Source organism: Gymnoscopelus braueri (genome assembly GCF_963280865.1).
Source record: "Gymnoscopelus braueri genome assembly, chromosome: 7".
In the NCBI taxonomy this organism is placed as follows: Eukaryota; Metazoa; Chordata; class Actinopteri; order Myctophiformes; family Myctophidae; genus Gymnoscopelus; species Gymnoscopelus braueri.
In genome coordinates, this window is record NC_137608.1 from 41,805,127 (window position 1) to 41,818,018 (window position 12,892).

The 12,892-nt window shown below is 43.3% G+C and overlaps 1 protein-coding gene across 1 annotated transcript in view; it reads right to left on the minus strand.

The window, feature by feature from the left end:
• bicdl1 (BICD family like cargo adaptor 1) overlaps nt 1–12,059 on the minus strand; it is a gene marked incomplete at its 5' end in the record, with an annotated part of 30,507 nt that extends 18,448 nt beyond the window's left edge. Inside the window, 3 exon segments of the mRNA XM_080433613.1 lie at nt 8,780–8,995; nt 11,203–11,465; nt 11,888–12,059. Coding sequence (XP_080289739.1) covers nt 8,780–8,995; nt 11,203–11,465; nt 11,888–12,059 — 651 coding nt within the window.
• Nucleotides 12,060–12,892: the final 833 nt, after the last annotated feature.

Consider the following 12,892-nt stretch of genomic DNA (forward strand, 5'->3'; position numbering starts at 1 on the left):
CTGTCACACTGGCCACATCCCCTGCACACATTTCCATGGCAACAACACATGGTATTCCAGCTCACGTCACTCCCGTTGACAATGTCATAGGGACCAGAGCAGGAGAGATGGATTAATCATGTTTATGAAGTGTTAGTCTAAACCACTGTTTATCAGTGTTTGGTCCGCTAACCACTAATGGTCTGTAACTCTGAGAGTGTACACATTTGGTTCCATATGTACACTCTCAGAGTTAAATAAACACTAAAGAGTTACAGTGTAGGTTGGGCGTCACCGATCTATACAGATTGGGGTCCCCAAGATACAAAATGGTATCAAATGGGGGTCCGTGGCCTGGGTCAGGAAGGTCCTTGATATGAAAAAAGGTTGAGAATCGCTGGTCTAAACCTGGTGTAGACACTCTGGGAAAAGTCTGCATAATAACAAGTCACCCACATGAGAATAGATGCTAGTTAGAGAACGTGTGTGTGTGTGTGCGTGTGCGTGTGCGTGTGCGTGTGCGTGTGCGTGAATACATTGTTAAAATGTGTGTGTGTGTGTGTGTGTGTGTGATGACGGGTGGCAGCAGCAGTAGCAGATGCTATCTGGCCCAGTGACAGGATGTGAGCTAAGCTCAGATGCACAGGGTCTGGATGGAGGTGGTTGTACAATCAGGTGAGGAGCAGTGGTGGAAGAAGAACTCAGATTTGTTTTAAACTTAACTAAAAGTAGCAATACCAGTGTAGAAATACTTTGTTACAAGTAACAAGTACTGTATTAAATATTTGACTTGAGTAACAAGTACAAAAGTATTGGCAGCAACAAAATCTTCAAAATATGTGAAATCCTTTCAAAATAGCAGATTGTTGGAGTAAAAAATAATGTTTTCTTCTGAGATGTAGTGGAGTAGAAGTATTAAGTACTAAGTATTAAAAAATCACACCCAGTGTGAAGTGGGCGGTGTGGTCACAGTGGTCATCACAGTGATGGAAGTTCACTTAAAGAAAAGTAATATTGTGGACCAACCATTGTACACCCCTAACTTAAAAACCATACATGTGTTTTTTTTAAGTGCATAGTCCTATTTATAGGGCTATGCACATGTGTCATGTGTTTCACTAGCCAATCACAGTCCTGAATAGAGTCAGCGGTGGCCAATCACGGTGCAGGGTTAGGGGGGTACAATGGTGGCCAATCACAGCGCAGGGTTGGGGGGGTACAATGGGTGGGGGGGTACAATGGAAATATTCAGGTAAAGTAAAAGTAGGCTACCTCAAAGTTGAACTTAAGTACAGTAATTGAGTAAATGCACTTAGTTACTTTCCAATACTGGTGTTTAGAGTCATGTAGAGTCTCAAGAACTACTGTACTAATGAAGCAGTATACAACCCGTCCCAGAGACTGCAGGCTTCATGTTATGGACATCAATATTGTTATGCAACACGGATAAGTTCTATTCCAAAATGCTACATAAAAATATGAATTGAAGACATTTCTCAAACATAATGAGGTTCCGGTATAGAATTTTAATGCCTACAGAAGCACAGAGGACAGATCAATCAGTCTGAAATCATTATATTTCTCCCTGTGGCCTCAAACTCTGATATGGTGACTAGGGGCTGCGGTGGACGTCCAATTAACTAAATGCAGGCAGAAACGAAGTTGAACTTTTTGAACTGACCGTAGCCATAAAGCAAAGTAGACATTTGTGCTGGAGTCAGTGCATACAGTTCTACACGTCTCTGAGCATGTGCAGCGAAGTAATTAGAGAAATTGTTGCTTCACTGTGATCTGATTAGGTCTCAGGAGATTGTTTGTCCTCACACCCCAACAACAAGACGCGAATAGACCTGACTAATCAAATCCGCACTATATCAGACTAGAGCCCGACCGATATTTAGATTTGGCCAATATGTCGGCCATTATAGGACTTTTGTTTATGTCATCGTTATTGCAATTATGCAACCAAATGTGTCCCTTTTTTTTACCTTTTAGAATCTTTTGAAAAATAGCAGATCTACAATGTTATATTTGTTTCATTGTATAATTAAAGTTAAATGTTCTTTTAATATGCGGAAAAACTACAGACGATCAGGGCACTCGGGAGTAAAAAGGAGGAACAGCCTTTATTTATTAAAAGGCAACTGCCAACATGTTTCGACCTCGTAAGGCCTTCATCAGGGCGAAAAAGGATTTTCGCCCTGATGAAGACCTTCCGAGGAATGTGAGAAACATTAATTCAATCTTGTTTTTTCAAATACATTTCAAGAGTTTGTTCTTTTTTTCGGGCAAAAGATCAGTAATCCTAGACATAGGACCCAAAAATAGGGCATCGTCGATCTCTACATTAGACAATTAGACATCCCCAAACCTACATTTCTGGATCAAATATAAATGGTAAATGGTGCATTTATAAAGTGCCTTTATCCAAGGCGCTTTACAATGATTGTGCATTACATTCACCCATTCACACACACATTCATACACCGATGCGGAGGAAACCATGCAAGGCACCAACCTGCTCATTGCCTGGCATTAGCCAGACTGATAACGTGGATTCACTCACAAGTTCCTCCTCCACGTGGAGGAGGAACTTGTCGGTAGCATAGAAAAGGGCTCTGGCCATGGCCTAAATGAGCCATTTGGTTGCCATGGCAACCCCAGCCTATGCATGATTAGGCAAATTCCCCACACCTATCAAATTCCCCACACCTGCCATTTGATTACTAAGTCAGTATTCACCTGTTTACTAGGCTGTGTGTTTTCCACTTCCTGTCGATTTGATCCAATGAAATCGAATGAAACTGGTCAGATGACCAATGATATCCAATGAAATCGACAGGAAGTGGAAAACACATAGCCTAGGAAACAGGTGAATACTTTCTCTTCAGACATTCTCCACAGACATTTACCACTGCACAAGGACTTTCCAGAACTGCCGATCCCCTCAATATGAGATTGAGATATAGGCATAAAAGGGACAGATGCATAATAGAGATCAGGGTGGGTGCATGGGCACAAAATGCTGTGAATGTCATTCCCCTACTCTCTCTCCGCTATCACTGTCAACTAAAGCCTTAAAAATGCCCCCCAAACCCGTCGCTAATGGGGCTCTAGATAAACATGGCACCGCGATGTGACGCATCATGAGCTTGTAGATCGGCTATTTTACCTATTTCTGAACATAAAAAAAATAAAATAGGACTTAAGTGGTTAATTGAGTGACTGCAGTATATGGAGTACAGCTGTCATGGCTCCTGATTGAATGCATACGGTATAAGGCTATTAGAAAGGATTATGGCCTAATCCCCTCAGGGCTACATTTTAGCCTGTACCTTGCACCACTTCCTGTGGAGTGGACCTGCCTGTGGCAAGGTCATCGTTGCGTCATCCAATCAGGTTGCCTTTTTAGACAAAGCCTATCCCCTCCTCCCCAGGAGCTGTTCTGGAGTAATTGCATTGTTTGTTTTCATGGAAAATCTAATCTAGGGCTAAAAGCCTTGCTTTGAAACCCTTGAAAAGATGTGAAGACACTTTGAGGTATCTAGATTCTCCAGACAACGTGGCTAATATCTGACACAAACAGATTAGCTCTTCTCTTTTTTTTAACTGTCACTACAAACACACATTTTGTCATTTTATTCTAAACCCAGAGACCATTAACGTGACTCTACTATCAATATAGTGCTTGGTCCTCTGTGGCTGTGCTTGTTGTCCATCACCACCTATTTGAAAAGTGCTTGCCAGCAGGCCATCACAGCACTCTTTCGGATAAACAACATTAAGAATGTTTTCCCTAAATCAACAGTTTAAGCCTGGTTGATGATGGAACATCAACATATGCCCATATGGGTGAACTGCACCCATAAAACATCCCTCTAATTCTGGAAAGAATACAGTAGACCCATTTACATCCTAATAAGGTTGCTGCTGTTCAAGGGGAAACTATGGGTAGAGATAAGAGAAAGAAGGCTGAAAATAGCAGGCCTCTGGTGGCCTCACTACAGCAGGGTTTCCACAAGGTAATTCATGTTCACTCTGTATACAGTTAGCAGGACAGACTGTTTGGTAGGGGAGGGAGGGACATGGAGGGAGAGACAGACAGACAAGGGAAAGTGAGTATGGAATATAGAGGCAGAGAGAGAGGGAGATAAAGTGTACTATGACTGACCTAATTTATTTTATTACCCAGCAGGTCTCTCTTGCCTGCCCCATGCAGTGAATCAATGACATTCAGATCGATACAGACGATTAGTCCTTGTGAATTTCCCTGAGTCATAAAGGCCACAGGATATGTCCCTCCCAAAACCTGATAGTGACATCAAAATCCTTTCAGGGAATATCAACAATGATTCCCAGACCGCTCCTTAAAAAAAATGGGGGAAAAAATCAACAATTTAATTATGCTAAGTGCCTGCTAAGATCCATAGCAACCAATGAGAATGGGGCACAACAGTCCTTGAGAGTAAGATTGAGATTCAGAGAGACGGGTGGTTAGAGAGACGGACATAGAGCAAAAGAGACAGAGAGGTTGAGAGTGAATGAGAGAGACTTGGAGAAAGTAAGGGAGAGGCGGAAAGAGAAAATGAGAGAGAGGAAGAGATAATGTGATAAAGGTGAGGGCCCAGCACGACGCGGCGCGAGGTAGCTGGCTTAATCTGATCAGGAATGGAGATGAGAAGTAGAGCAGCAGGGATGCAGGGAGGGTAGCAATGTTCATAAGAGTGCCATTGTTGTTGCTCCTTCCACATGCGGACATACTCTTAATAGCATGGCTCATACCAGCATTATAAAATGCAGAATTTAACTGTATAACAGCTGTTTGTTGGCATAGACAATAAGATCAGTAACGCCTGTAATTCATTATCCATGGAGTGCTACAGAATGCTGAAAGACAGAACTTTTCCAACTCTGAAGCTAGAATAGCCAGGTATAAAAATTGAAAGTCACCATGCACTTGTTGTACCTTCCGATGCAAAATGTATTTATCAAGACATAAAGTCCCCCCCCCCCCCATAAAATATGAACATGATCATTCAAGATTCAGGCTGATGAAAGCCAGCGCAAGAAATGATGTGACAACAGCAAAGAGTACAAGTGAACAAGCTTTTCTTGTTTTACTTTTCCCTTGCTGACTGAGCTGTCTATAGGGAGGCACCCTCTTGTCTGGCGGTAGAGCACAGCATCTCCCAGGAGAAACATACCGATAGCAGCACATCAGACCACACGCCTTGTCAGTCAAATCTGTGACGAGCACTTGCAGATCGTGTGTTCTTCGAAAGTAATCTTGACCTGCCCCCTGGAAGAGAGTGGAGCGGACGTTTTGGAATCGGAAGGTTCCCTCCTGGCTGCGTGTCAAAGTGTCCTTGAGCAAGTCACTTAGCACCTACAATGTAACTGCTCCCGGTGAGCAGGTTGGTGCCTTGCATGGTTTCCTCCACCACCGGTGTGTGAATTGGTGAATGTTAAATACATTGTTAAGTGCTTTGGAGAAAGATACTATATACCGTAAATGCAGTTAATTTCCATTTATGTTGCCTTTACCAATCTACCAGGCCAGATATCATACTGATGTCTTTTGGTTTAGCCAAAGGGGCTCCATTGCTCAGGCGCCAGTGACTGGACACACACACACACACACACACACACACACACACCCACCCACCCACCTCTGGGAGCTGAGATGTCGTAATGATCTAATAGGCGTCAGCTTATTCCTCTGTAAATGCCGGGTAAAATGACACAGCTGAAAGTCCAACTTGGACAACATGCTCCTCCTGATTGAAGCAAAAGCAGGTGGGTTGAATTACTCTTCAATAAAGGGTGCGTTCGGAAATACAGCACTGAGTGCACTGGCCAATACAAACTAATAGGAGAGTGCGCTCCGCTGCGCAATTTCCGAACGCAGCCCTTATCACTCACTCTTTATTGAGTTCAAACTTTTTCTTGCCAAGTATTTCTCAATTGACACAGCTAAAGTTCCAGAAAACACACACACACACACACACACACACACTAACAAAAACATATTGTTGATATCAGGCAGAACAACCTTGTATCTGTATTTCCAAAACCGTTGCTTTTCAGGAAATGGAAAAAAGCTTGTAGATCGGCTACTTTCGTGTGACACTGTCATAAGACGAAATATAAAATATGGAATTAATTTATGAGAAATCCTAAAAAGATAACAGCGAGGATATGCAATATGTAAATCCATATTACCCCGGGGTGCAAAAAGTGCAGTGTGCAGGGAATTGTAACATCATCATCAGTGCACTTTGCATGTGTTTTCTTTCAGCCTGCAGTTCGTGGAACGTTCCACAAATATCGACCAATCTTTTATGAGCGTGATGATGACCTGATTTCTGTTAATCCTTCTGATGTGGACCTCAAGCCAGGCAGAAGGAAATTGACCATTCTGTCTGAACAAAGTGTCCCTTTTTATTGCAGATTGACCGATTGGAGTGTGTGATGCTATTTGCAGAGCTGCTTAGGGAAGTCTAATCGGGTGTAGCTACATCGCTGAAAGTCTGCATCTACTGTACAGCAGCATCAATCACAGTCCTGACACTTGTACATCACATGAACCAGGATTTAGCCGTGAGTGAACTGCCAGTCTGCTGTCTCTCCCATTCTCTCTGCCGCATGTGATCATGTTGACCTGAACCCTCTCCAAAACGTTGTCACTTTCAGATTCAGTCTCTCAACCACAGAGTTCATGCCTCCATCTTCCCTTTCACTGTCTTCTCTCTCTTTCTTGAAAGCACATTTATTTTTCAGGTGCAATCACTTCCCTCTCTCCACCTGTTCAAATAGCTGCACCCAGATGACCTGTCAATTATGCAGACTTTATTGCGTAAGTCTGCAGTCCGATCACTGTAAATTATTCAAGGTAAAATATGAGAGCATCCACTTTCATTTTGATGAGTTAACATAACCCTCATGGAGGGAGACAGATTGAAAGGAGGACTTCATCCTCAGCGTGGGTTCTCAGTCGGCAGAACACCTCAGCAATGCAGACATGAAGGGAACTGAGTGGCCCTGAAGGCACAACAAGAAATGGCTCACCGTGAAACACACACACACACACACATTTCTCTAAGAAATTTTCAAGGTATTTTTTTTTATTCAAATGCCTCTCAAGCTGTGTTTAGACCATGAGTCACCAAATACTCCAATGGATGCAGAACTAGTTAAATTAGTCTTGGCTATTTAAAGTAACCAAACATCCTATAAATGTGCGAAATCTCAGTCCGTCCCTCTGTGCGTCTGTAGTTCACGTATCTCGAGAACCGTCCGACCGATCAACTTCAAACTTGACGCGCATATCGTCGAGGACCCGAGGGAGTGCCGTTCCTGATGTCGAATCGGTCGGATCGGTGGTTGTCCAGAACCGCAGATCTGACTGATATGCCCATATAAGGGCATGCCCATATATGGGACCGATCGACTTCAAACTAGACATGCATATTGCCGAGGACCTGAGGAAGGGATGCGCCAAGTGGGAAGTCGGTTGGATCAGTGGCTCTCCCAAAAATATTGATAAAACCGCAAATCCCCATATATGGAGTACCCTGATGTCATCAATATGATGTCATAGTACTGATGTCACAGATTGGCCTGGACTGACACCGAAATGCCCATATATGTGCATAATCGGGACACAGACAAACACGACGGGTACTCTGACAAAGGGTACAACAGGTATTGCATAACCGGGTGGGGCATACATTTCTGCATGAAAACTGGCACAATAGAAGTCTTCATGGATCCAAACTGACCTAAACCTAACCTTAACCCTAACCTCACAAAAAGTAGCGTTTTATCAGCAAAAGAAAATTCCACGGTTGTCGGAAAAATTGGTGACGGAATGTGGTTTCGGGCTCTATATGAATGTGACCCCGTTATCTTGTTCTTGCATTCAGCCAATACATACAGTATACAGCCTGCAATCAGTGATCCTCTTCTCACCTTAGATAACTGTTAATGAAATTAAACTGCATGTTAAATAGATGATTAAAAGAATGGTTGCAGTTAGGTAATATTGTTTATATTAGTCCGTTTTGCGTTCCTGCTGTGATAATTGGTCTATCATGTAGGCATATGGCTCTTCAAACCTTTTTATTTAATTTTTTATGACCCATTCCTTTTCAAAACAAATATGCATATCAGTTAAGACCCATCTTGTGCTCTGATACAACTCACTGGCACGCAGATCAACTTTTTCCTCCCTTAATTTCACGCTGGTATAATCTGATCCCAGCCCAGTGTAATCATCACGCAAGTTACACATCTCCTGACCTGATCAGCACTGATCACGGGTCTTCACGGATCCACTCGGGCATTACACATAATGATAAATAGACCTGGGACCCGACCCAGACCTAATAGACCATAATAAAACACAGACCTCGGGTATTAACCCATTAAGACTGGGAAAGTATCTGTCATTTTAGATTTGAACCACTTTAACCATTATTTTATACTTCCACAAGTACTCATAGCGCGGCACCGAGTGCTGCACTCTGATATTTTCTGATATTTTCGATAAATTATGAACATTTGTGCAAATCTTTGAAAATATGTTTTTTTTTTAAGGCCGCAGCCAAATACAAAAAAATTGGGGGTCCTTCACATGAAAAAGTTTGAGAACCACTGATATTATAGCAACACAAGTGTTTCAGAAAACTGTTAGGATTTAGAAGACATTTGTGGAATCGGCCTTGGGTCTATATGGGTTAACTCGGGTCCCCCCCCCCCACACACACACACACTCATCACTCATCACACATCTCCTTACCCTACTGAGTTGCTCCAGCAGTCTATGATTCTGTTCCGAGAGCTCACTGATGGCCCTCGTCTTTTCCCTGTCGACTTCTCTCAGCTGGACCTGGTGGCATTCCAGCTCTCCCTGCAGCTGCTGGACGTCGGTCTCCAGCTCGGCCACGCGGCCCTCCCACTCTCCCTCACGGCTCTCCAGGCGACGTCTCAACTCGTGCTTTTCCTGCTCTAGGTGCTGGATGTGGAGGAGGAGGAGGAGGAGGAGGAGGAGGAAGGAGAGTTAGAAGAAAAAGAGCCGGAGAGAGAGAGAGGCCACACAAGGTTCATGACTACATATGTGATTGTTCTGATGACTTAGCCACTTAAACCCTCTAGACTTAGTAAACTGGACCTGAGTTGGCTCTGTACTTGGACCGCTTTTTCCCCCCCCATCTGCGCCAGATCTCTTTGCCAAAAATACCCGATCTACAAGCTCACAACTAGCTTTGTGAGCTTGTAGATCTGCTACATTTTGCTAATGTTTCCCCCAGAATATTGATGCTGGGGTTCAGATGGTTAAGAATAATCATGGGGGATGCCACGGTGAAGCCAGAGGCATGGTTCCATTGTGGTCCTCATGATGTAGAGTACAGTATATGAATTTAACAATTGAATCCTGAATCGTGACAACACTGAACTTTGAGGATGAATAAAGACATATTATCCCTAGCCTACAAAGTGGGGAGTTTCACTCCGATAGGGAGACGACTCTTGAGATACAGAGGACATACTGTGCTATTTGGGTGGGGGGTGGGGGTGACATCTAATAAACATTATTGATAGCACAAACTTAAAAGCAGTGGAACCTTTAAAAACATTCTGTGATTTAAAATCCATAACAGACAGAATGATATCTTTTAGAGGCTGAATCGTCTCTTAGCTATACTTCAGAAGCATTGAATGAATAGCTTTTCTCTCTCCATAATGAACACATAAGCGTTTTGGCAATTGGAAACGAGGAAACGCTGAAATTGTGGCCTATAAATTCCTGGAGTGACAGCTAAGAGATTGGAATTTTGCTCTCAAGTCTCTAGACGTGGATAAGGGGCAGAAAGATGCCCTGCATCACCAGCATTTTCCAGCAGTGTGGTTGGGCGTTGTCATTACGGATAAGCCCATGGCTAAATCTGATGGCATTTGGGTAAAGGATTATCTGCAGGGGATCAAATCAGAGTAAAAACTAAACAACAAAACAAAACAACATCAAGCCACAGGTTAGGCTAGATGGAGGGCCTGGCTGAAACCACATTAAACAATGTTCTAAGAGTCTACTATGCAGCTATTCTCAGTAGTATTGCAACATGCTGGATGCTGGACCAAAGGTCTGAACTGATTGATGTACATCACATGCAGCTCCATCTGGCCTTGAATGTCACAGTAAAAAAGAAGCATGGTCACTGGATCAATGGATCATCCCTCTTCAAGGGAAGAATCAAAATGTAGTCCCATCAAGGCAGCAAAACAACAGGCCACAGGTTTGATGGTTCTGTGAGATCTGCTATATTTGAAAATCTGAGTTTTTAAATGTATTTATTATCATTTATTTCACCTAATGACATGCCCAAAATAGGGAATCAGAGGTGCAGTAGACGCTGGCCCTAGATATTACTACCAATACAGGCTGGCCACTAGCTCAGCCTTGGATATGGCAGGGATCAAAGTAGAGTAAAAACAAGGCTCAGCAACCCAACACTGGGCCACAGGTTTGGAAAAAAAACCAAAACATTTTAATATTAACCCTGAGCTGTGGCATGATGCTGGATGTTGACCAAACAACCGAACAGATGTACAGTAGTAAATACAGGAGGACCTGGACATTGCAGCTAGGGGATTAGGCTTTATTTCCCCCAAAGCCATGTGCTGTCTTGAATGGGGAGGTTTAAATGTAATATTAACAACAACAACAACAGCAACAACAAAAACTAAAAGCTCTGCTGTAACAGTAATATATATGGGGATGGTGAGACACTGATCTCCAAACAGCTTCTTCTCAAAAGACATGCTGCCTGTCAGCTTGACAAAATCAGAGTATCTCACATTAACATGATTACCTGCCTCATAACCCTCTGCATGGTACCCCCTTACGAAGTTCATAAACTATAAGGATATCTAAGTATGTATTCAATTGGATTATGTAATTATAGGCTGTATTCTCTGCTGACTATCAGGAGAAGAAACGTTTTATATAACAGATTATTGCACTGTGCTTTAAAGGCAGCATTTGTACCGAGCAGAGTTTGTTTACACAGCACAGGCCCACACAAGGCTAAGCTAGATCACCGAGTTGGATCAATACATTACTCAGAAATAGGCCTATATAGTTTTAAATGTGTCAGATGAGCAAGCTGATCTGACTCGTTTAAAACTGGGGTTAGTTAGTATGACAGTGTGTCTTGACTTTACCTCTAGTTTGTCGTTGAGATCCTTGTTCATCTTCTCATATTGCCTGGTCAGGTCTTGGTTTCTCTCCAGCAAGGCTTTTCCGAGTTTAGCAGCTAAAACCAAGTCTTTTTCTTTCTCACGGAAGAGCGACAACAAGTCTGTGTTTTGCCCCATGGCAGGCGCTCCGTGCAAGTCCGACAACAACTCTTCCTCCCCGGCAGTAAGCATGGCTAATTCCTCCTCCAACGCCATCCCGAGGCCTCCGGAGCTGCTACCGTTTAGTGCTGTCACGATTACAAATTTAAGTTGACGATTAATTGTCACTCAAATAATTTCTATTAACTATTTAATTGTGTGTTTGGCATTGAACATATGAATACAATTTACATTTCTGTTTGCCTGGCTTTAAGGCTTCGTAATAAAATAAATGCACAGGGCAGACATGACAAATAACTTAAATATACAAATAAATTATTGACATAATTAATACATTTCTACATGGGAAAAATAGCAGAAAAAGCTGATCTACAAGCTTACAAAGCTAAGCTGGTAGATCTGCTATTTCTGCTTTCTTTTTCATATTTGAAAACGTATGAACATTTTTCAACATGGAAACTATTATGACGATTATGCAAAAAAAAATATTGCGATCATCTCTAATCATTGCGATTAGACTATTATGTAATAATTGCGACAGGCTTCTTACTACTGTTGTGTAGCAGCGAATGACCCTGACGTGTCGTGTCTTGTGCGGTTGTGTTGGCCTGGTCCAGCCGTCCAGGGTGCTCCTCCATGCAGTCGCTGTCCAGCACGAGTGGTGCTGAAAGCAAGGCCGACGGAGAGGATGTGTGCAGCAGGTCGAGGCAATAAGCTGACATCGCCTCCTCCCGGCGGAGGAAAGAGCCACCAGATAAAGCCGACTGATTTACTCCGGCTGAATCCACCCTGGTGGTGCAGGTTGATGATGATCACATCTACCCGGACCACCATTCATCCATCGTACGATACGGCTCCTCGTAATTCCACCCAGACGCACTTATAATAATAAATCACAACGAACACCTGTCTCTCAAATTAAATTACCCCCCCCCCCATCCCCCCGACCCGACGCATTCACGTTGACTCAACTTGCTCTCCTCTCTAGGTTAAAATACCCTGCAAACACCGCCCCCCCCTCCTCTGTGATCAGCTGACGATGTGTTTATTATTAGAGACCCAAAAATATATTATGTTTTTAATCGCCTCATCAGCCGCCTTGAAGAGCTCTCAACAACGGTCGGTAAGTCAGTGTCCATCCCGTCGCTGCGGGGTCCCGGTCCTCCACCATAATGACTGACTGCCTGTTACACGGGAGGCATCATCTTATCTGACAGACAGTGAGGAAGCCAAAGAAAAACTATACTCAGCAGAGCGCGCTCCCGATAGCCCCCAAATGCGCGCGACCCGGCGCTCCTGACGTCAGCTGAAACCTGTTACAAAGGCACCCATTGGCTGAAAATGATAGCGCCATATTTTGGTGCTTTCTATGGCTGACATTGCACGGCGTCTATTTCCGTGTTCTGTTGGAGCCTGGAGGCACGTGCGCAGGTCAATTCATGAGAATGTCATATCAGACAGTCTCAGGCTCAGCAATTAACCAATAACCTCGTAAGTCAGCCTACTGGAGTCTAGCAGTGGTGGAAAAAGTACTCAAATTTTTTACTTAACTTAA